Source organism: Odontomachus brunneus, unplaced genomic scaffold (genome assembly GCF_010583005.1).
Source record: "Odontomachus brunneus isolate Ranch 3 - 2012 unplaced genomic scaffold, Obru_v1 Obru_scaffold_059, whole genome shotgun sequence".
Classification (NCBI taxonomy): Eukaryota; Metazoa; Arthropoda; class Insecta; order Hymenoptera; family Formicidae; genus Odontomachus; species Odontomachus brunneus.
The window spans coordinates 908,726-931,197 of record NW_022639509.1 but is presented as its reverse complement, the minus strand read 5'-3'; the positions used below and the strand labels follow the sequence as shown (position 1 = coordinate 931,197).

At 45.6% G+C, this 22,472-nt stretch overlaps 2 protein-coding genes across 3 annotated transcripts in view; one reads left to right on the top strand and one right to left on the bottom strand.

Annotated features, from left to right (window-relative positions):
* The window catches only part of LOC116845959, a 54,347-nt gene that overhangs the window by 16,378 nt on the left and 15,497 nt on the right, over positions 1-22,472 (bottom strand). For both annotated transcript variants that reach the window (XR_004378373.1, XM_032819220.1), the window contains exon 2: positions 21,868-21,972. Coding sequence is in view for 1 of the 2 variants with exons in the window: in XM_032819220.1 (XP_032675111.1) it covers positions 21,868-21,956 (89 nt within the window). In the remaining variant the exon portion in view is untranslated. The remainder of the gene's footprint in view (positions 1-21,867; positions 21,973-22,472) is intronic.
* The window catches only part of LOC116845958 (histone-lysine N-methyltransferase PRDM16-like), a 32,773-nt gene continuing 11,883 nt past the window's right edge, over positions 1,583-22,472 (top strand). Inside the window, exon 1 of the mRNA XM_032819219.1 lies at positions 1,583-2,986. The gene's annotated coding sequence lies outside the window, so the exon portion shown is untranslated. The remainder of the gene's footprint in view (positions 2,987-22,472) is intronic.

Sequence of the window (22,472 nt, the reverse complement as noted above, 5' to 3'; positions counted from 1 at the left end):
ATATATATATATATATATATATATATATATATAGAGAGAGAGAGAGAGAGAGAGAGAGAGAGAGAGAGAGAGTCGAAGGAGCTCGGTAAAAACGGTGACAACGAGCTAGTCCAGTCCTAGGACAACTGGATCGTCATCGTCATCTACATCGAGAGTCGAGAAGTCTGAGCAGAGTATCTTGTGGTGGGACGACAATACAGTTGCGGAGGTGGATGTAGCTGGTAGGTGAGGAGCGAAACAAGAGTGCCACGGTACGATGATCGTCGGTGAAGCACGGTTTCGATCTTTGATGGCGAGGTCCGACACCAGGGAGGAGAGACGTGGAAATACTGACACACTCTTGATACAATTGCGACAACACCGAAATCGAAACGAAGCGGACTAAGCAGGAAGTCGATAGATAATGTGACAGCGGGATGACTAAGTAAGCCGCGCGTAACCAAATCGAAAGTATACAACCTGAAAGCTAACGATACAACGAGGGTCTCAAGCATATCGGGTGTCTTTTCATCCATAGATGCTTCGATGAGTTCGGAGCCGATTTTAGCTTAACGGAATCTTGTGATTGTAGATTGTGTGTGTGTGTGTATCCTGAATTCGATCTTTCGACACAACTGAAATAAAGTTCACGTTGATACACATATAGTCTTCTACATAACATAAAATTCATATTATTCGGCTGGATACGGAATTACAGCTAATACCAAATAAAATTGCAGGTCATGCGACGAAACAATTTCTGAAAATACAATTATCCGCAAACATGAATTATTACGCTTGGTTGTGTGTTTCCTTCTAAGTGTGTTTGACCTTCTTTCAAGTCGTTCAGATCCCTATCGGCGAACACACGGGAATAAGAACGAAGGAGAAGAAGATGAGATGAAGAAGAAAAAGGAACACAAGAAAAGAGAACCGAGAGGAAGGAACGAATGTACTCGCGGACGAAGGAGCGGTAGGGTGTCGATACAGTTGCAAAGGTGAATTAGTTGGCTGGGAGGTTACACCGCGAGTAACGATAGAGAAGAGATAGTGACTGTTCGATACTCCTCATTCTATCCCACCCTGCCTCTCTTTCTCTCGCTCTTTTCCTCTCGCTTCCGCGAGAGCACGTCGACTGGCTGGGAGGATTCCGGTGTGTCGGTGACCATCGGGTGGGAGTGGTGCACCAACACTATCCACCTCTCCATGATCCCGACCCGACTCACGGGGAGTGGGAAGGACAGTCAGAAGAGTGCTCCGAAGGAACCTAGCGGAGGAAACGTTAGCTAGAGGGAGACGTCCTTCGCTGACGGAGTAGGAAAAGGAACACGAAGAAGTGGATACAGGCGGTAGAGGGAGAGAGAGGGAGGGGTGGCAGCGAGAGGGGGGGAAGGCAGGTCGCGTGCCGGCGTGGTGCTACTCCGAAGCTGAAAAGAGAGGAGAGCACTTACCTTCCCGACGTCTCTCACGGTTAACACGCAGGGGAGCTCCTTCGCTATCCTCTGCGCGTGCACTCTCACAGACTCGCAGAAACATACATACATACACACGCATACAGAGGCATAGTCGCAGTCGCGCAAGCACCCACACACGTCCTTTGGCCACACCGTGCGGCCCAACACACTCACACCTGCGACGTACCCCGCGGTGTGCTCGTCCGTGTGCGGACGTCTCCTCAGTGTTGTTCCCCCTTTGGCTCACCTACCTACCTACCTATCTACCTACCTACCTACCAACCTACCTACCTACCTACTTACTAAACCTACCCGCCAGCCTACGAATTCAGTCTCCCCGCCCAATCGACAGTACCCACGACGGTATATGCCTGCGTGTCTGTTGACTTGTATACGCGCGTCTCACCACCGGAGTGTGCACGTGTGTGGGTGTATGGTGCGTGTCAGTGTGTCCGTGTACGGCATTCATACGCGGCATCGGCCGCTTTACACACCGTCACACGGCTTACTCACCACCGTACAGACCACACTCCGCTCTCGTCGCGTCTCACGAATCTCCTCCGCGAGCGCTCTCGGTTCTCGCTGATATTCCGCTTCGTCCGCGGCAGGAAGGAGCAGGAGGAGGAGGGGGGATATCACACGCCTCGAGAGAGGACCTGGACAACGGAGCACGGGCACCAAACGATCGCCGGACGGTGGTGAGCAACGTGGTTGGCTCCTTCCGTCGCTCCCGAGAGAGAAACCGACAGTCAGGACTCGGCTGTCCTGTCGACCACGACACGACACGCGCTCAACACGCGTGACCCGATTGATCGAGCCTGCAACGGGATTGATTTATTGCGCGATCTCTCGGGAGACCGGTCGCCCGCACCCGACAGGATCGTCGCAGAGATTGAAACGGTCGTCGTTCAACGCCAACCGAGACGCGAGCGAACTCTAGTCAGGAAGAGTAGGAAGAGGGTGATCCTCGCAGACAAGAAGCTGTCCGCGCTGTGGTGTGTGGCACTCGATTCGTTTTACTCGAGAAGGGACACGCGTTGTGTGCATCACGAACCGGGAGAGCGGGAGCGATCGGAACCGTTATCCAAGCACGTGGTCGGCACCACGAGGTATCGAAGGAACGAGAAGCTTCCTGGTGAATCGCTAAACTACTAAGGGGAGATTCGACACAGATCAGCGGGATGTTTGTGCGGACGTTTCGAGATCTCGCAACCTTGTAGATATCTAGGGCCGATATCTAGGCGCAAATACGAAGGCCCGAAAAGGAAGAAGAAGGAGAGTGATCTCGAGTGTGAGGATAGTGTGTTGTTTGAAAACGAGTGCTCTTCTTTATTCACAGCGCTTTCTGCTACCTATTTTCTCTCTCTCTCTCTCTCTCTCTGTTTTTCTCTCTCCCTCGCTCCCTCCCTCTCTCTTTCTCTTCTATCCCCTACATCTATCTTTCTCCTTGGATCCTCTTGTGAGCACAACGAAGGTGGAAAAGTGTCACGAACCAGCGCAAGTGACGGAACGACCGATCCCCTCGGCGTCAAGGTCGTGGAATGACGTATAAGGTAAGACGATTCACGGTTCTCTCTTCCCGTTTGTCGTCGCGGCGCCGGGACGTCATGTATTATTACATCGCGGCATCCCAAGCGGCGCTCCTGAATATTTATGAGGGTGATCGGGACTCGCCGGCGATTCCGACGAAAAATAACGAGAGCTGGCTTCTGACGTTAAGGATTCTTTGTGCGATAGCGTGTTTTGATCGCGAGAAATTGAGCTGTAACGTCACGGCCGCAATCAACGCTAATCTAAATGAGAGCGGGAGGATAAGAAAACTGAAGAAGCGCGGAGATATGATTTGGAAATTTTTCTAAAGATGTCTCGCGCTTTCTTTGCTTCTCCATCTTCAGGTCTTCAAGTCTTTCGTTTTTTATCATACGATCTAATCGTATGATAAAAATTTGCACGATAATTCACGGTTATTTCGCAGGAAATGCGAAATTTATCATTCGTCGTATTTTAGCTAGGCTATTGCAAAAAATCAAGCCTCCGAGTTTCTTCGTCGTCGCGGCGTCTCGTCCACGAAATCTCGACTCGCACTCTTGGCGCCGGCGTCTCGCGCTCCCGGTTATTACGGAACTCCTATGAAATGCAGAGGAGGTGTCGCGAGCACTATAATCTCTGCGCACAGGAACGTCGAATGAGAATAGTAATAGCCGCGAATAGAGCGCTTTTCATTTGAATAAAAACAATCGAGTGCACACAGATTACGGAAGTTGTCGGCACGTTGATGGCACGTTGCGTCCGACAAGTGTACGCGCACTTCGCGAAAAGGAAATATGATAATAACGGGAACGTAACTAGAACCAGTTAATGAGACGAGCATTCGCCCATGACGGTTTCTTCCTTTGATCTCGCAGGAAAGAATTCTTCGGCATTTACACAAGAATCCTGAATGGATTTGAACACGCGCTCCTCATCGGCGACTTTGTGTCTTGTTGTGATCGCGAGACCACGACGCGATGCCGGAAAAAACTTACGTAACACAATTAAACGGCCGCTCAGAGCGGCGCGTCTCGGTATAAATTCGCGTCTCTATAGGTATCGCGCGAAAACGCATCGGACATCTAATTCGTGCGAAACCAGTTCCGAAGCTGCGCTTGCGATCTCGCGCAAAAGTGAGCCGCCCACGCTCGTCCTTATATCACCGAACAGTTCGTTCTGCCGCTCAGGAAAGCAGACGTTGCAAAAGCTATGTTCCTCCGCCGTTCCTGCCGTTTCCTCGTTCATAAATTTACGCGCCTCCAGGCGCGCGCGACTGCGCCCATTCGAGGGATAGAGAACACGTGAGATTGGCCGGTACACACGAGAGACAAGCGAGAGACCCCGATAAATGCGTCTGTGCCGAAATAGTTAACGCAATGCGAGTCGTTTCGCATAATGCAAATGCGAAAGTGACAGGCGCTGAATCGCACCAAGATTTACCACGATAAAGGAAACGCGCGAACGCAGCCGAGGTATTCGCGAAATGGCAAGAGTTAACAGCTACGTGGAAGGCGGATAATACAAAACGAGACGTGTATTCCGGCCGAAACTGAAACTCAGATCGCGCGAATTTCATCTCGTCGGGTTGTTCACGGGAAATCGCCGATTGTTGCTGCGAATTGCCATCGATGTACTTATTATTCATCGTTGTACTTATTATTCATCGCGCGCGCGCGATTTATTCGATAGCACGCACGATGGACGTGCTATCGTAGGTACCGAGAGCGCGGCGACATTAACAGTTAATTGATAACAGGTAAGTCGGGCGCGCGCGCAGGATCCCGCGATTTTTGTTGCTGACCGAGCCACGTCGATCTCGATATAGACGAAGCAAGCGAGCAAGCAACCGACCGACCGACCGACCGACAACACCGTTAACAGTTATGTGAAACCAACGCGGCCGCGAGCAGGCCGCTCTTGTCTCGTGGCCCATTATTTTCTTCTCTCGGACTGTTGCTCTTACTGTTGCCCGATCTATCTCTGCCTCGCTATCGGCAATTTGTTAGGATCGGCTCCGCGTACGTGCGCCGACGCACCCATGACTGCGATAAATCGCAAATTACGTCGGGCGCGAATATTGCTCATCGCGCGAAAGTAATTGTAAACAATGCGGGCCCTCTCGCCTTAGGAGCAAACGATAACTCGCGCGGCCGCGCAAGCAGAAAATTTGAAGAGGCAAAGCGAGTAACGAGTTCCGTTCGTATCGCCTGGCTCTCGTTGCAAAATTGATTAACGGCTGCGTGCGCGAAGTCGACAGATTGAACTCGAGCCCCACGAGGGAACGTAACTATCCGTCTCTTGGAACGGAGCACGCCGTTGAGAAATTCCGCGGTTTAATCTGCTTTACGTAATTTTGTGTATCGACTCATAAAACCCGCGAAAAAAGTGCGACCACGGCGAATCTCCGATATTCCGATGAATAACTGAGGACAATTCCGTTTACGTTTCTCCCGCCGGTTCCCCTCTTGCAAAAGCAAGCGAATGGTACGTGACAGTGTCGAGCAATGTTACGGGAACGACATCGGGGATTCTACCTCCTGTGTTGTTTTTTTTCCGTTGCTCAACAATCCGCCGGCAAACGTGTACAAGCCGGTATTTGAATACGCCCGCTATTACGAGAATGGGGAGCACGACAATCATGAGAGATTCCCAGACGTTCAAACAATGTCCTCACCTCGGTTCTGGACTGGCGCAAACGGCAATAAAACGGGCCCCGAACGACATCACCGTCACCGACCGTATCAGCTGTTAAGTGCTTCTGACGCGACGATCCTAATCGGTGTTCTCTATATAACTTGCGATAAGAATTTCTGTATTTAATTTCTTTTGCTCGCACATTATCGCCGCGTGACGATGTTCTATAACTTGTCCGTAATATAAACCTACCTTTACGAACGTCTAGAAAAGCGATTCTCTCGAAGTTTGATTTTTCTTTTATTCGCCACCCGATTATTCTATATACTTTGGTCATAACATACATAATGAAAACATATTCTTCTCACTTATATATTCGAAAATATACATCATTAAATTCTCTTTCAAGAAGTACAAGATTTCGGACTTTCAAGTTTGATTTTTGCCGATTTTGTCCACGGACGTTCTTCAAGACGAGTTCTTTCTCGAACTTTTTTGAACAAATCTAAGGACGCAGAGTCACAGAAGATTGCGATAGTTGAATCTAATGTTTTACTAATAGCAGTAACGATCTCCATACGCGCGAATAAACAGATTATTTCTTTTTTGTTCACCGTGACGCGAGCGGATTCATTCTGCGATGCAAATTGCATTCCATCGGGGCGCAGGTCTTACGCAATGGGTCGTTTAGCAGGGCAAAATTGAAATAATTTCAACCGCCTTTTTACGCGGAGATAAATAGGGCCGTGAATATAAATTCGTCTGCGACAATGAGAACGGGATGTTCGGTGGCATAAATCCGGTACGTGGGCTCACATGTCGCGTCTATTTATACGTTCTAGCGCGTACAATGGGCCCCGGCTGCCTTTAAATTAAATTCGAGCAGTACCGCAATGCCATTGTTAGTCTCATTGCCGACTAGAGACTCCGCCTCACAAAATCGCGAACGACAGACGCGTGTGCCGAAAATGTCGCGATCAAGTCGCGAAAATTTGTAGTTCACACCGGATGTCGGCTCGTCTCCGCGACGAACAATCACGATGAGTCGTCTCCATTGTCGCATTAAAAATAGCGCTTCTCATCAGTTAACAACAGGAAAACTCCAAGAACTCGATGACTCGCGATATGTCCCATCCGCAGAGAAAGATACGTGAACTGGTTTATGAATCAAACCATGCATAATTTGTCCGAAAGACGAACAAAACGCGTAACAGCGAGACATTTACGCTTTGAATTTAAGTGGCTATTGTCGGTTCTCAAAATACTAATAATCAAAAGCCAAGATCTGCCGCGATTTGAAATTATCCTCGAGAACATGCGAGTTATTGTACGTTCGAAATGAAAATTTACAGACCGGGGCGCGGTGAAAAATACGTGATAAACACGTGGAATTCGCGGCAGCGGCACACATTTGCAGCCCGCCGAAAGATCATTCAAGCCGCGTCTCAGAGCGCACGAAGCTGACATTTTTATGACCGGGCTGCAATCACCGAACATTACTGCAAACATGTAACCTTTTTTAACCCGCGCCTTGATTTATGGCCCGCGTTGGGACGAAGCCGCTGTATAAGGACAGGGCGCATCGCTTAAGTAAACGGCATATTAATTAACTATTCTCGTCCATAAGGAAAAAGGAGGAACACGAAGATGATCGTAAACCGAGTCGCGGCGACTTGCCTGACTCACATTCAGGTGCCGCCAAATTCGCGCGACTTCACGTCGTGAGTAATGACGCGCGATGGCACTCACCATCCGTTCTTTTTTCTGGTTTTTTTCTGTGCCACAGACACATTGCATCGATATTATGGAGAAACATAGTGTTCGTCATTTAATGAACGGTGAACGGCGACAATGGCAGCCTTGTGCGTGACGAAACCGCGCCGACTGCATCTTCGAATGCACAATGCGACGACCTTGCAGGCGCGGAGAGATAATTGTAGCGGCTACTCTCGATGGGTAGCTTAAATTTGAGGCCACAGCCTACATTCGTGATGTAAGGACGACGATAACATCGTGCCGCACGTAAGGTGGCGAACGGAGATGCAAAAAAAGGGCCCGAGCAGTACCTACGTGTTTTATTATTCAATGCGCGTGTATGCGCGGCTGCACTTATCCTGCATACGCTGACCCTCTTATTTCATCTCGCAATTCATCGCGGCTTCTCCGGGATGCGTTGTCAGTTTTGTTTAATCAAACATTTTTTCAACGAGCCGTTAAATGCAATATTCAATTCAACCATAAACTGAGAACAAATGTTTGGTATTTGTAACTAGAATCATGTAGAAAAGTTATTACCATACATTACTGCTAAGAAAATATTTTTTTTTATTAAAAAAATTCTACTACAATCTGTTATTGATAATAATAATTTTATGTGCACGTTACTACTGCCGTTTTCATCTTAGAACAATTAAAAAATATGACTGGGGCCAAAAATAATTGAATCAACCACATCAATTTTTTTCTCACGCGTACTTACATGCGTGACTCAAATGCGCGGATACTACAAACGAAATGTGGATCATCGACCCCAAATAAGAAATAAAAACTTAATTGAGCCAATTTCTGCGGGAGAGGAAAAAGAAATTAGAATCGAGACAAATTAGCGCGCTAAGGCGCAAAATCTCCTCTCTCCGATCATGCAAAGCATGGCGAGGCTCGCTCGCGTGCGCATCGTAGGCACGCGTGTTTCTGATTTGCTTAATCAGCCCTCCATCATCGTCGAAGGTTGCGCACACTTGTTACTTCTCGCTCGTCATCGCAAGACAGGCCGCCTTCTGCCTTCGCATTGTTACATGCGAATATAATCATGAATTGAAATCGAAGTCAGCGTCTTAAGGCGATCGGTCATCCGACAAATTGAGAAGGATATCATTGTGCGCACTGCACCGTTTCAGTTGCAAACCCGCTAACGATTCCTTCGGTCATTTCTTGACGCGCAAACAAAGAACCCAGAGAAGCGCGTTAAGCGCGAACGCACGACTGTTCCGTGGAAATTCGTAACTGTCGATTCGCGAATGAGTAGAATGAAAAACACGCAGAATTACGCTCGTTTGATCCGCTTATTTATCGGCGGATATAGAGGTAGAGGGAGAGAGAAAGAGATATGGTGGATGTTACGAGATCGTCAATTTGTCAGACGGAAAACGAAAATGTTCTCACGATCGACGCGGTCTATTAACGATCTACTTGCTCATTAAAAGCGCAGAAAATCTCTATGAATACCTCCGAAGCGCGGCACCCCACCGGAGAATCGGATTATCCCACGCATCCTTTCACCAGTTTATGTTTTGTGGATCATTACGTGGCGGCGACTTTGTGCCGATTTTCGAGTATCAATTCGTTCCAAGGTTGCCCGAGAGCACCTGTAATTTACGCTCCGATTAGACGGAGCTCCAGAGATAGCATGTCAGGTCTTAAGATTTTACGGAAGCCGTCTCAGACAGGCTTCTCTCGACAAATTCTGCGAAAGGAGCCATAATCGCGGAGGGAACTTAAAATAGACAGAAAATAGAGAACGTCGAAATAGGGAAAATGTTCTCACGGGGACATGAAATTTCGACCGATTTCTTTCACTCTGTTTAACCTTTCCACCGAGGGCCATAGACGCGTATATAAAATGTAAATGCAAATCAAATGTATTCGACAATAATTTGCATTGACTGAATATTTGACCCATCCAAGACCTATCAACACGATGCAGATAATCGTCATGGGACATAGAATGTATACACTTGAAACTTTGAAAACCCGGAAAAATTTTAAATAAAAAATCCTGATTTTTTTCTATGTTTTACTGACACATTAATAGCTCAATTAACTGCGAGAGATAATTGTGTGGCTATCAATCTTATAAAACGATTCGCATATGCGATCCACTTTGGTGACATTGTCCGAGCTCAGCTGCAACGCACTATGTCCGAAATCTTACGCACTTTCTACTCACGGCGAAAGACGATCACGCGAGAAAACAAGCGTGAAAACAAGAGGTCGCCGGAGCGCAGAAAGAAATGGGCCACGAGGATGACAATGTTGCTGTCCGACAGCGTTCTCTCGGAAAAGAGCACAGGAGAGGAGAGCAGAGAGGAGAACAGAGCGAAAGACAGAGAGATAGCGTTGACTAACAAACGATGATTTCGTCGTACTGCGTGAATATTTCATGAGGAAACGGTCGGAGATGCTGCGTAGAAGTCGGGCGGTGCGGCCGGCGAGCTTGCCGATCAAATCGCGGCAGACGATCGAGCGTGGTGAGGAGAGGACGACCACGACGACGACAAAGGATGAGAAGAAGAAGACACCTTACGTCGACGAAGGAGAAACGAGGAGGAAACGGGACGACAATCGTGGAAGAGGAAGCAGAGCGGATCAAAGATGGAACGAGGGGGCAAGGCAGGCTCAAGGAAGGGAATCAGGCCAAGCGCTGGGCAACAACCGGGTGTCCCTCTCTGGAGGAAAATTCATGAAAATCTATTCCTGATTTCGTGGCCGATCGCTGTATATATTTATGCGCGATATGGAAGAGCCCGCTGTAATCCTATCGGGCTGTGCTCGGCTTTTCTCCGTGCAATTCGCGCGAACGCCCTGCACGGTCGATATTAAATAGCGTGGCGTCGTAATGCGATTTCGCGAACCCGCAAGAAAACTCGATCTCCGGAGCTGAGGAGCGATCGGCTTTCTACTTTCGCGTAGAAATAATGCGCAAAACGTCTCGCGGGATTGATTATCGATACCGATGAATTTTTAATATGTTGAGCGAGTTTCGCGATTTATTCACCGGCATAGACACCGACAACGCGTTATTACAGCGATGAGATTATATATGGATGCTTAATTATCCCTCACTCTATCTATTTTTGTTCGTTAGTTTGTCGCTATTAATTGCCGTTAACTAACATGACACCCAAATGACGCTTGCGTGATTCCAAGCCGACGTCGCTTTTAACCGATATGCTGACGATTGGACAGATGAGCCATTAAACATTTATAGGATGTTAATTGTAGGAGACCTTCTCCAGTTTGATAATTGTCCGGCGATATTAAAGCACGCGAATGTTTCATTGCGCAACACGATTCACGCTTGTTCGGTGCTGGGAACTAACGACGAGCTAATCGATTAATTAGGAAGGCACTTTCTAGAATGTCCAATTAAATTACGCTCAGTCGATCGCTCTCGATGTGCCATCACTCAACGGGCGTTCCCCGTTTATTTTCTATCTGGCGCTCCTCGTTTTCTCATTCGTACGCGATTTCACTCCTTTTAAATCACAATTGCTCGTTAAAGATGAAACGTAATTTTCTGAGTCGCGCGATTCGCTGAATCGGCCGTTTAAGAAACGCTTCAAACGAAATTCGAGGCGCGCGCGAGTTAATATCACGTTACCGTAATATAACGGTGCAATACTTTATCGCGCGAATTACACGTGTTCTCGATAATTATTATCATCACCTAACGATGTCTACGTTAGCGCGGGAAAGTTATCAATCTTGTGATGACGTCTAAGAGCAACTTTGAAGGCTTCTTCTAAAACGAATAAATTTTCAAGTACTAGATTTTACACTGAGAAGAGAATACTTCAACATTTATTTGTAGGATATAAAGTTCATTCACAGAAGTAAACTTTATATCTTACTAAAATAAATTTCATATCCCACGAATAAATCTCCAAGTATTTTTTCTCAGTGCAGACATCTGGAGGAATCGCGTGGATCTCCGGGAGTATTCGCGTGCCGGAGGTAACGGAAGCCCGACATTGCTCAAACTGTTAATAACCGCCAATCGACGAATGCCAGACGACCGAGAGTTGTCGTGGGCGAAATAGCGAGCGACTTCGTACCCGCCACGTTCGCTTTCCATCGCGGCCATACTAACGGCCAGTTTCGCAAACTCGGATATCCGCCAGCGGGTAGAAACGATTTTCAGCGAGGCTAACAGAACCGAGAAAATGGTTGCGCCTGATGATGATCGTGTCTAATGGCGGAACCAATTGTTTGATATCTCTGTTACGCCAGAACCTTTCATCGTCTTCCTTCCCGGTCGTCCTTCTTCCTTCTCCTTCTCTTTCTCCTTCAGCTGCTCCTCCTTCCTAAATCGCAGTTTCCTGACGAATTATTACGGCCAGATGCGACGGCTAGAGAGACGCCGCAGGTTTCGTGAGAAAGGCTCGCGCACATTCGCAACGAATCTTGATGTTGCATCTGGCTGTTATCTCTTGCCGCAGGTTCTACCTAATACTTTCGCAGTCACCTTTTATCGTAGATATTCATAAAACGCTGGAGACCTCGTGTTGCTACGAGCGAAGAAACCGAGAGAGTGAGAGAGAAAGAGAAAGGGAGGAAGAGAGAGATGCCTAATTGCATCCGAACAACATATTCGCGTTCCCATCATCGACACCGCGCGCGATTGAAATTTATCCGAATACAAACACGATCGAGCGTGTATATCCCGTGATTGATCGCACACAATTGTACCTACAAATTTATCCGAGAGACACGCCAGCAACTTGTTTGCAGGAGCTAAAACCGCGGAGGATCGAGAGGATTAACATAATGATCGTGCTTTTTTTTCATCAAATCAGCTTCATTTATGAGTAACGCGGAATTCGACGGGGGATTGTCCGTTTTACGGTGAGAGCATGAGCCGGGATTCCAGCGGCTCGCTTTACACTTTGGTTTCATAAGGAAACGTCTGGAGCGAGTCGCTATTTAACTAAATCACTGTAATCGTAGAGAAAACTACCGAATAGTATACCGCGCGCGTTGCCGCGGATGCTGAGATATGTCCGCGCGTGTCTAAAATTCCGCGGATACACCGTAAAAAGGAAATCCTCGGCGAAGAATCGCGCCGAGCCGAGTCGCGCAGTATCGCAATTGCATTAAAATCGTTGGCAAATCCGAAACGCCGATTTCCTCCTCCTCGATATCCCGCGAATGCTATCGGCCAATTGTCGGGCTCGCCCGGCCGGAAAAACGCGTAAAAACTGCGAGCTGAAAGTTAGTCTCGCTTGGGCAGATCCAAACGTTGCGTCGTTGCTCAATTCCGAAACGAACGATCTCGATGTAACAGCGACCAGAGTTGTGTACCGATTGCGCAACACGCTCGTCGCTTTTTGCGCGCTGATGATCAACTTCTTTGCGTCTGCCCACCTGTCTTCGATGTTCCTCCATGCGATATCTCGCGCGATCGTCCAAATTTCAGCATCTCCGACCTACCAGGAAAGTGTAAGGTTTACAGTTCCACGAAGTATCCTACTTTTTGCTAGCTCTCGTGATCTCGGGTGAGCTGGGATTTCCGAGGGAAAAATAGTCTGAGCGATTCACGTTTATTGCTGACGATATTGTGTTTCCCTTGACGACACCTATTAAGGTCACGCCAGCCGTAAAAGTAACGGAAGCCGACAGGTGAATCTCAATCTATTCGTCAATCGGCTCAAAAGAGAGAGAGAGAGAGAGAGAGAGAGAGAGAGAGAGACTATCTTGTTAGGTTGATAAGAGCGTCGATGCGCCACACGGGCGCGCTTCCGAACAAGCGAAACGGCAGATCCCGAAGATTAATGATCGCGATCGGTTGTGAGAGATCCGTACGAAATCTGATGAATCATGAAATTCGAAGTGATTTTCTATAAGTCGGGATTTCTCTTTTTCTCCTTTTCCTCCGCTTCCTTGCCGACAATCGGCTGCCGTCGAGGCCGTTGGCGTTAATCAAGGGAGAACGGTGTTGATCACGTCAGAAGGGAAAGATTTCAATTTCCTATTGAGATAACGCGGAAAGAGAGTGGAAATGCGTTATACACGCGACGGCGTTCGCGAGACTGCGCGAAAATGCTTCGCGTAAAAGTAGGTAAGTTACTTCCAAATATGTCCGCCTGAGCCTGCCGGTTTCCACTTCCAAGACGCAGCCGCGGGATTAGAAGCGATTTACATAGATTGACTGCGATCGTCCCGGTGCTGTCTCTCATCTGTCAGTTTACGTGTAACGTCGCGGCAAGCGGATTAAAAAGGCATTAATTTACCGTCGTAGAAAAAGGATCCCCTGACACGAAAGCGCATAATTCATTCTAACGCCGCGCTACACTCGCCAGTCTCGACCGGTCGCACGTGAAAAAGGTGCGAGGCCGATTTTAAATGCTCGTTAAATGACTCTCCATTAACTGCGGCAAATAGTACGTTTAAGAGGACAGGTGTACAGTCGCACATTACGAATCGTCTCTGAGATAATATGTTCGTCAGCATGACCGCGGGATGCACTTCACTTTCATTATTTATAACTCGCGACGTCCCGCTGGCACGATGGCAAGAAATCTCGTCGCGCTAAAAATAACAAATACAGATCCATTGATGTACAACTTGCTGAGTTCATGGATTTGTAAGTCCCATTTTCTCCCGGAGAAGCGTCATACACGGTGTCGTGGATTTAGAAATCTACAAATTAACAGATCTGTCCGGATGGCAAGGCACCGCGTAGTCTTGCATAATCGCGAAGAGACGCACAAGGAAATCTTTATCTCCTCGACGAAGTGCGCGGCTGATTTATTCATGCGGAAAATCGGATGTATCGGCAATCGTATCCTCCTCGAATCGCGAATCCCCCGAAAGAAGCGAATGAATCGTCGTAGAAGGAGGAGCATATTTATGGGCGTACATAACGACACACGATGCCGGACGACAATGCAAGCTGCCGTTTGCACGCGTTATTGGCAAGGCTGTCGACTACTACACAATATCCACCAAGGTACGAGCGAAGAACGCGCGCGCGCACGCGTGGGCGTCGCACACATCGACTCTCGACATACCAGCGACATATCCATTGCCTCTCGGTGCCGGGCGAAATCATAAATAATAATCGTCAGATTATCAGCTACGCACGTATCTCTCGACATAATGTTGTCGGCGGAATTAATTCTCGCGGTGCAGCGCGGCTCACAGCGCGCCGAGATCCACGTACAACGAACGACGTCGACTGTCAGCCGAACTGAGGGCAACATTTAAAAGTTTGAACGATTCGCGCCAACTTTGACGCGTGCGTCTCTTGGGAAGCGGGACCTTTCACCGCCTTCCCTTCGCGGGTTATTTGCCACCTGTTACTCGTCGAGCCGCGCGTTGATCACGCGCAAATTCAAAACGAACACGGCGAAAACGACAGTCTTTCCTCTTTCGTTGTTTCATCAAGACGCGAAGATTTACTGAATATTCTCTCCATACTTTCGAAAAAAAAAAACACTTAAACATTCTTTCTCATACTCAAAATATGCAAAGTCAATATGTTAAGTCATTCAGGAATTTATAAAAATGATTCTGGTAAATCTCGAAGAATTGATACATGACGTAATAATAAAGCTAAAATTCCAAATACACAGAGAAAAAAATGGTTAATCTAATTAAGATTACATGAAAAAAAATGGTTAATCTAATTAAGATTATATGAAAAAAAATGGTTAATCTAATTAATTAAGATTATATGCAAGATTATATTTATTTTTAGCTCGAGCCATATTTTTTTGCTATTCTAACATGAAAATCGTAGTAGTAACTTGCATATAAAGTTGTTATTACGAACACTTATAGTAGAATTTTAATTAAAAAAATTACTTCTTTGATCATAATTTATATCAATCATTTCTCTATGTGATTATTTAGTCACAAATACCAAACATTTTTTCTCAGTGTACACATATTGGCATTGCAAATATCTGGAAATTTAGGCTAAAATCTCCAGGACTACCTGTTAGAGATTGTTTTCAACTTATTTTCAACTTTAATCGCGGTAAAGCGGTTCGCATGCATATCATCTACCTTTCGTATCCTTTGTTTACATCCTTTCACTGAGAAACGCCGAATACGGCGGCGCATCGCGCACGCGTTCCGATGAATCATAGCGGCTAATGAGCCCGATAAACCGCGCGTAATAACGATTTTTCCTCTAACGAAGGAAGAAGACATTCCGCGAAGACGTTACGTGATCGCACCGCGTCATATATCCTGCTTTATAAACGCGCCCGAGGAGCTAACGCTCGTCGCTCGCTAACGCGGTAATGAGGCAGAGACGGAACGGCTCAGACCGAAACTATTTCACTTCGTGCGCTCACTTTCGATGTAATGAATATATTTCTCCGGTACGGCGCGGTCAGTTTTTCGCATCACTCGCGTCGTTACACGGCGAGTTTCCCAAGTTTATAAAGAGCCGGTTGATACGCGCACGTTACCCCCCTGCCCCAATAATATAGTAATAAGGTAATTGGACAAGACGCTTGGTAAATCGGCGAGTTTAACAACGTTCGGCGCAATGCTGTTGCACCCTCCTGCGATTTTTTACGACAAAAAGGATGACATTCCCGAGGAACATGTACACTTGGACGCGTGACTGCGAAAAATACCGAGAATAATCGAAAGAGGTTCTCTAAATTCAAGAATCTCTATTTAAAAAAACCACATTAGCGTTTATACGGAGGCCAAGAAACTTTTCCCTCGCCTTCACGCCTGCAGAGCGTTTGTTCGCACAGAGATACTAGTAAAATAATTAGAACTGCAACGGTATCGAGGACGATCGTTTCACGTCGCCAGGCCCATGAGAACACTTGAACGACGGTACGCCGAAATTTCGCGACCATCTCTCACAACACGGAGAGTAATATTTTCGCGTCGCGCAATGTATCAATTTAGCGACGTATGGCGCACTTTATCTCCGACAAGGCGGTGCTTAAAGCGGCGCGCGTCGTAATTAAATGCCGGCACTTCTTGGCCGGCTTATCGGCACGAACGATCGAGCCCCATACGGAGGCCCCGATGTGTACGGAGAGCGAAGAAGGACATGCGGCGCGCGGATCGATAGTCTTTTATTTTTGTCTTTCTTTAATTCCCCGTCCTTAGAGCACGGCAGGAGGAGGCGACAGAGAAAGAGGGAGAGAGAGAGAAAGAGAGAGAGGAATAAAGAGAGAGAAATGGTGTCAGCCGAAAAAAAACGACCGATTGAAATCTCACGCGCGGGCCCGACAACGCGACCCAGCCAACATATCTCGTTAGGGTAACGAGTGACGAATTCGTTGAATGAACTGTAAATTTCGGAAATATGTACGCTCGCGAATGCGCGCATACACGCGCCAAGAAATATTGCACGCCAGGTGAGGCGTGCGAATTTTTCTGAGGAATACTTTAAGAACCCAAGAGATCCTGTGAGAGCTCGCGCACCCTGGAATGAGGTGGACATTTTTTTGTTTCAGAGGAAAAGAGAGAGAAAGAGATGTTGTCGCTCGAATGCATCATAAAATTGCGCAAAGTTCAAGTTTCGTGAATATTATCTGTAATTTAATGACGCCGCGGAAACGATTGCTGCGTTTGGCGAATGAGAAAGAAGTAAGAGGACAAAACTCACGACGGGTCACGATGAGACAGAGATACTTTTGACTTGTCGCAAAGAGGAATAATTCGATGATTACGTCGCCGCGGGACGCTTTAAGAAACGCCTATTATGCACGCGAAGAAAATTGACGCTTCCTTCTTTCGGTCGGCTCTCTTCTTTCTTTGCGGCGGAAGAAAGAGGAATTGCGTCACACGAGAAAAAACGGCCGATTAAAATCTTCCTTGTGCTTGACAAGTGGCCAGGGACGTGTCTTGTTTGGGTAACAAGTGGCGGATAAATATGCGTTACATGACCGACGTTGATCGTGTTACATACGAGTATTAATTAAAGTGAAAATAATCGCCGCTTGCGTGCGCGTTGGGGTCCAAGGGACGACAAGGGTCCAAGATTTGCAAACGATAATTACCATTGGGCGACAGAAATAAGTGAAAGGGCAGTGCGCGAATATCGCGATCAAAGTGAGGCACATATCCTAAAAACTTTTGCGCGCGTTCACCGTATCCGCTTAATTTTATTTATTCGTGCATTGAGAAAAAAATGTTTGTAACTATAATCGCATAAAGAGATAATAATTACTATAAATTATGATGAAGAAAACTATTTTTTACTAAATTTTATTATAATGTTAATAACCTTATTTGCATGTTACTACTACCGTTTTCATGTTCGAACGACCAAATGTATGGCTAAAGTCAGAAGTAATAATAATTTTAGTCAGATTAATCGTTCTTTCCTCTCAGTGTGTAATTTAATCAAACTTGCAGACTTTGAGCAGCTTGCTTTGTCTCGAGCGATCTAAATTTTGGTATTCTCCGTGTCTTAAAATTATCTTGACAAATGGTGTTTCACCGAGAAGCGCGATAAATCTCTCTTTCTGTACATGACGAATTGTACGTTCGTCCCGACGCGTCCGATAAAACGCGTCGCGCCCGACACTGAGATGTATGCGGCCCTGGAAGCGCACTTATCGTACACGTAGGTGAATGTCGGCAGAGAAATCATACCGGCAAGGACGATGTAGCGAGAGAAAGAGCAGGGCAGGGTGACGGGCCGAGCGGGAAAGAGATACAAACCACGCCCGGCTCATCCCGACTTTCTAGAAACCGAAAACTGGATCGCGGCTGCCGACATCTCCGGAGATCTCGAGAGACGTCAGTCCGGGTTGATTCACGTAACAGACGTCAATCTTCGCCGACCACGCTCCCCTTTCTTTCACTCTTCTTATTTCTCCTCTCGTTCCGCGTATCCGGCTACCGTTTCTCCATGGACATTACTCGCTCGCGCTACTCCGGAGAAACTCCGTTTGACACAGGAAGAGAGAGAATCCGAGATTTTACTTAAAACAACTTGAATTGAAGCAATTGGAGAATGTTTGGCTGACTCAATATCCTCGATAATATTAATTAATTGACGACACGTTATTTTTTTTTTACCACGTCATCTGTGATTCTTCAGAGAGAAACAACTAAATTTATCGCTGGACTTCTGAATTTTGAACTCTGTTTGAGAGCTCTTTGAAGTCTCATTTGTCAATTTAAGAAACTCTTCACAGCGCATTGCGACGGTAAATATAATGGGTACAAAAGCAACGTTAATTCTTGTATTAACGCAAAAGTTTGCAAAAGGCAACGAATGCCAGGTAGATCGTTGGATCTGTCGTCTCTCCGAATTCGACGGGGCGTCGGCCGAGGATGCGTCCGGTCGCGAAAGTTTCTCTCTGCGGAGTATTATTACGAGGAACAAGGGAAAGTACATGTAAATCTGAACTTAATCGACCGCATCTCTCGCCGGACGACACACGCTCTACTACTATCACTTTCTTCGGACGTGCACGCGCGAAAACGCGAGTGGCGAGGCGCAAATGCAGAAAAATCGACAGCGGCTTCCCGCATCGCGCCGCGTCTGCGTGTACTTTCGACTTCGCCCGGTTAAGTCGCAAGGCATCCTTCTCGACGCCCATAATTAACGCTTTTCACTATTATCGTCGAACGAGCGAGGCTTTTTTGCACCGGTCCGCTCCTTTTACGCGGCACGTCGCCACTCTTTTTCCGCCTCGCCTTCCCGGCTGCGCTGACAACGTAGCGCGAGCGGATTTCTCTTTCGCCGGAGTGGACAACCGAGGAGTGGATTAGTTTCTGGTTCGTAACTGGATCAGTGCAAACGCGACTGTACGCGCCAACGAACTCATCGATCGGCAAACGACGATAAAAGCCGTAAAATTAAACGTTTCATTAATCACGCCTGTCATGTAAAATTTTTTCAGATCGCGTATCAACGGCAATTATAAATTATTTCGAGAGCATATTATTTTTATGGAAGTTGCAATTATCAAGAGGATTATAAATTATTAATAGTAACAAATTACTAATATTTTATTTTTACCATGCTTCTTTTTAGCTTCATTATTTATTTATACGCATTCAATACTACGGAAATCATGAAAATGTGTCATTTATAACGCAATTTTAACAATTATCTTAATCACATATGGTACTTACACGCGTGTGTCTGTCAATTAATATATCGGACTGCTTTATTCCATCAAGCACCGCGTATTTGATAGATCGTAATTTTACGTTACGCCTCATATTATGTTTTATACATATTTCTGTTAGCACTCTCTCGGAAAGCCGAACACACCGATGCGTAATCGCGACGAGATATGTCTGCGATACGCAATAAAGTCTCCCGCATTTCTACGTTTAACTCGGTAGCACGTGGCGATTGAAGATAAAATATACCCGCCTTCCCGCCATGCGCGGATAGAGACATCAACGATCGCAAGAGCACGCGGAAAGCGGTACGGTCTTGACGCCGCGCGTCGTGGGTAAATGCGTCACTTTCAGTCGCAGAAAAGCTACCAGATATGTAAGATGCGTAGCTTTCAGTCGCAGAATCGACTTGTAACAATAATCACCGAGACAAGTAAAAAAAAATGCCATTTTCTTCATCAAATCAAACGCCCTCCGCAAAGATACACTGTCGTGTTTGTTAAATAAAACATATGACAGAAATGTGAGAAATAAAAATACGAAATATTCATTAGATTGTCAATCGATCAAAAATTAATAAAATAATAGCAAAATTTAAAGATGTGATTTAGTATCGCTATCGTTGTGTGCTCACTTTAAATCGTGCCAATAATGAAAATAAATAATACGAATTGTCACACACACGCATCTGCTGTTTTGAAATTTTTCACATTACATTCTGTTCAACATTTCACTCATTCTTCACGAGAGCGTTAGCTAACGGATAGAAAATTCTGACGTATATATCAATCGGAGAAATAGAACAATCAGATCACGTTATCCCTTTCGCATCGTGACAGATATCGTTGCTTCGTTACACCGCGGAAGAGATTACGGTATCCGCTTGCTGAGGAACCGACTGAAAAAATGCCGAGCAGAATTAATTGCGCGTAGGTTCGCGAGTCATTAATAAAATTCTGTCAATTAGCGGGCGCTACGGATTCCGAAGCACGTGCCGGAGTGAAATGGAGGAGCATTTAGAAACGGGGAATAAAACGAGAGAGGCCCGACTCAATGATCCATAATCGTGCGATCACAAAAATCGGATAGACACATCTTACGTATCTGGCAGGTGTTCCTACTCAATCTATACTTTTTCTTTTTATTCTCGACGTGTCTGACGTCAAGTTGTAAAAATGCGTTCGATTTGCTCCAGGAGATCGATTTCTTCGCCTCCTAAAATCTTTACCGTAGCCTCGGGCCGAAGACACATTTATCACAACGCGATTGATGCCTTGATTTATCGAGTCCCGTTGCGTTCCCTCTCTTTGCCTTTCTCCCTTTTTCACTGACTCTCCTTCTCCCTCTCTCTCTCTCTCTCTCTTTCTCTCTCTCTCTCTCCACCTTCTCCGATTCACGACGATGTCGATCGAGAAAGGAAGATAGAAAGAGAGAAGAGAGATCCTTTCACTAATGTTTCCAAATCGCGTCGTTTTCTAGCGACCCTAGTACGATCTTCTATTCTTCTCGACTCGCCGTAATCTAGTTCTATCGCGAGAAAGAAAGTCAAGTACGATGGCTTTTTGATTTATGAAGCACGCTGCGAGGCTTGTTCGTCAACTGGCCGATGTTACGCGATACGTATCTCTAATAATCAGTTGTGTCTATCTACGACGATACTACGGATTGGTATATTCAATTATTTTTTGAGTGACGTTCTAGCTTTTGTAATCGGGGCGTGACCTTAAAGTTTGTTTAACGCCGAGCGTCCGCGTTGCACAATGACAAACTTTTCTTTGATAGCTGTTACCTTCTCTCGCAACATTTTACTGTTGCATAACTATAAGATATTACGTATGAAGTATAGCTGTAACGAGTATAGCTGTTTATCAGGCTCTACTCTCATTGCAGTTACTATGTCGAGTTATTATGTACATCGAATAAAAAATACTAAATTTAAATCAACTGTTGATTTATATTTAGGACAATATATCAGGCGAGTACAATTATATTAGCACGCGCTTGAAACTATAATTGACCGATCAATTTGCCTCAAAAGGATATAAGTGTACTCTTGATTTGAAATTTTACTTCTACATCAATTCTGCAAATAGCTCTTTAATCTCGCAAACTTACGTCAATTTTAAGCCCGACATTTATAATTGTAAATTATTTATGATTTTAACTGAGAGCATAATGATTTACAAATATACGAACTGTCGTATATTCGTTCCTTTGTTGACTAATCAGCTATTTGGATCAATGTTTTTTCTTGTATGAAATAAATGCAAGAGTGCAAGTTGATGAATAATCTAGAATTCATGAATCTACAATTATCTAGTTATAATGTATCAAATGATGATGAGCTATGAATGCCAGTCTGAATTTTGACTTGGATATCATTTTATTTTTTCTTCAAGTTCGTGTAATAAATAATTTTACATACTTAGAAATTTGATGTATCGCTGACTGCGTCTCGGCGTCCAGCTTTGTTCGCTCTGGCTTCACGATCACAGCATCCTCTGCGACAATCATTCAGACACGATTCGATCTAGAACACGTGTTGATTGACACGATTAATGAAAGTCCGATTAAATATATCAAGAGTCCACGAGAATAATAATTAACGTGTTAGTATACACGCAAATCGCTAACCATCTTTGTCAGCTAATCAAACATGTTTACATATGGTCTGTTCTTTTCAGCTGCACTGCTAAACTGGTGCAATAAGTTAGAGTGAGAAAAAATATACTTGTCTCATTTTAACTTATTGCATCAGTTCAGCAGTGCAGCTGAAAAGAACAGACCAATAGTCTCGGTGGCTCAGAGACTGCAATAATTAGCAGTCTTAAGATGTTTCGCGCGCAAGTCTCACTTCAAGTTGACTAACAGCTCTAATTCACTAATATCATTATTTATCAATATTATCTATTCGTTTATTTCTATCTGTAGTCGAGTAAATTATATAATTAAAAATTACTTATTAAATCTGAAAGAAAATTAGATACAAGTAGATTATATATATATCAAAATTACTAAATATTAAGTAAT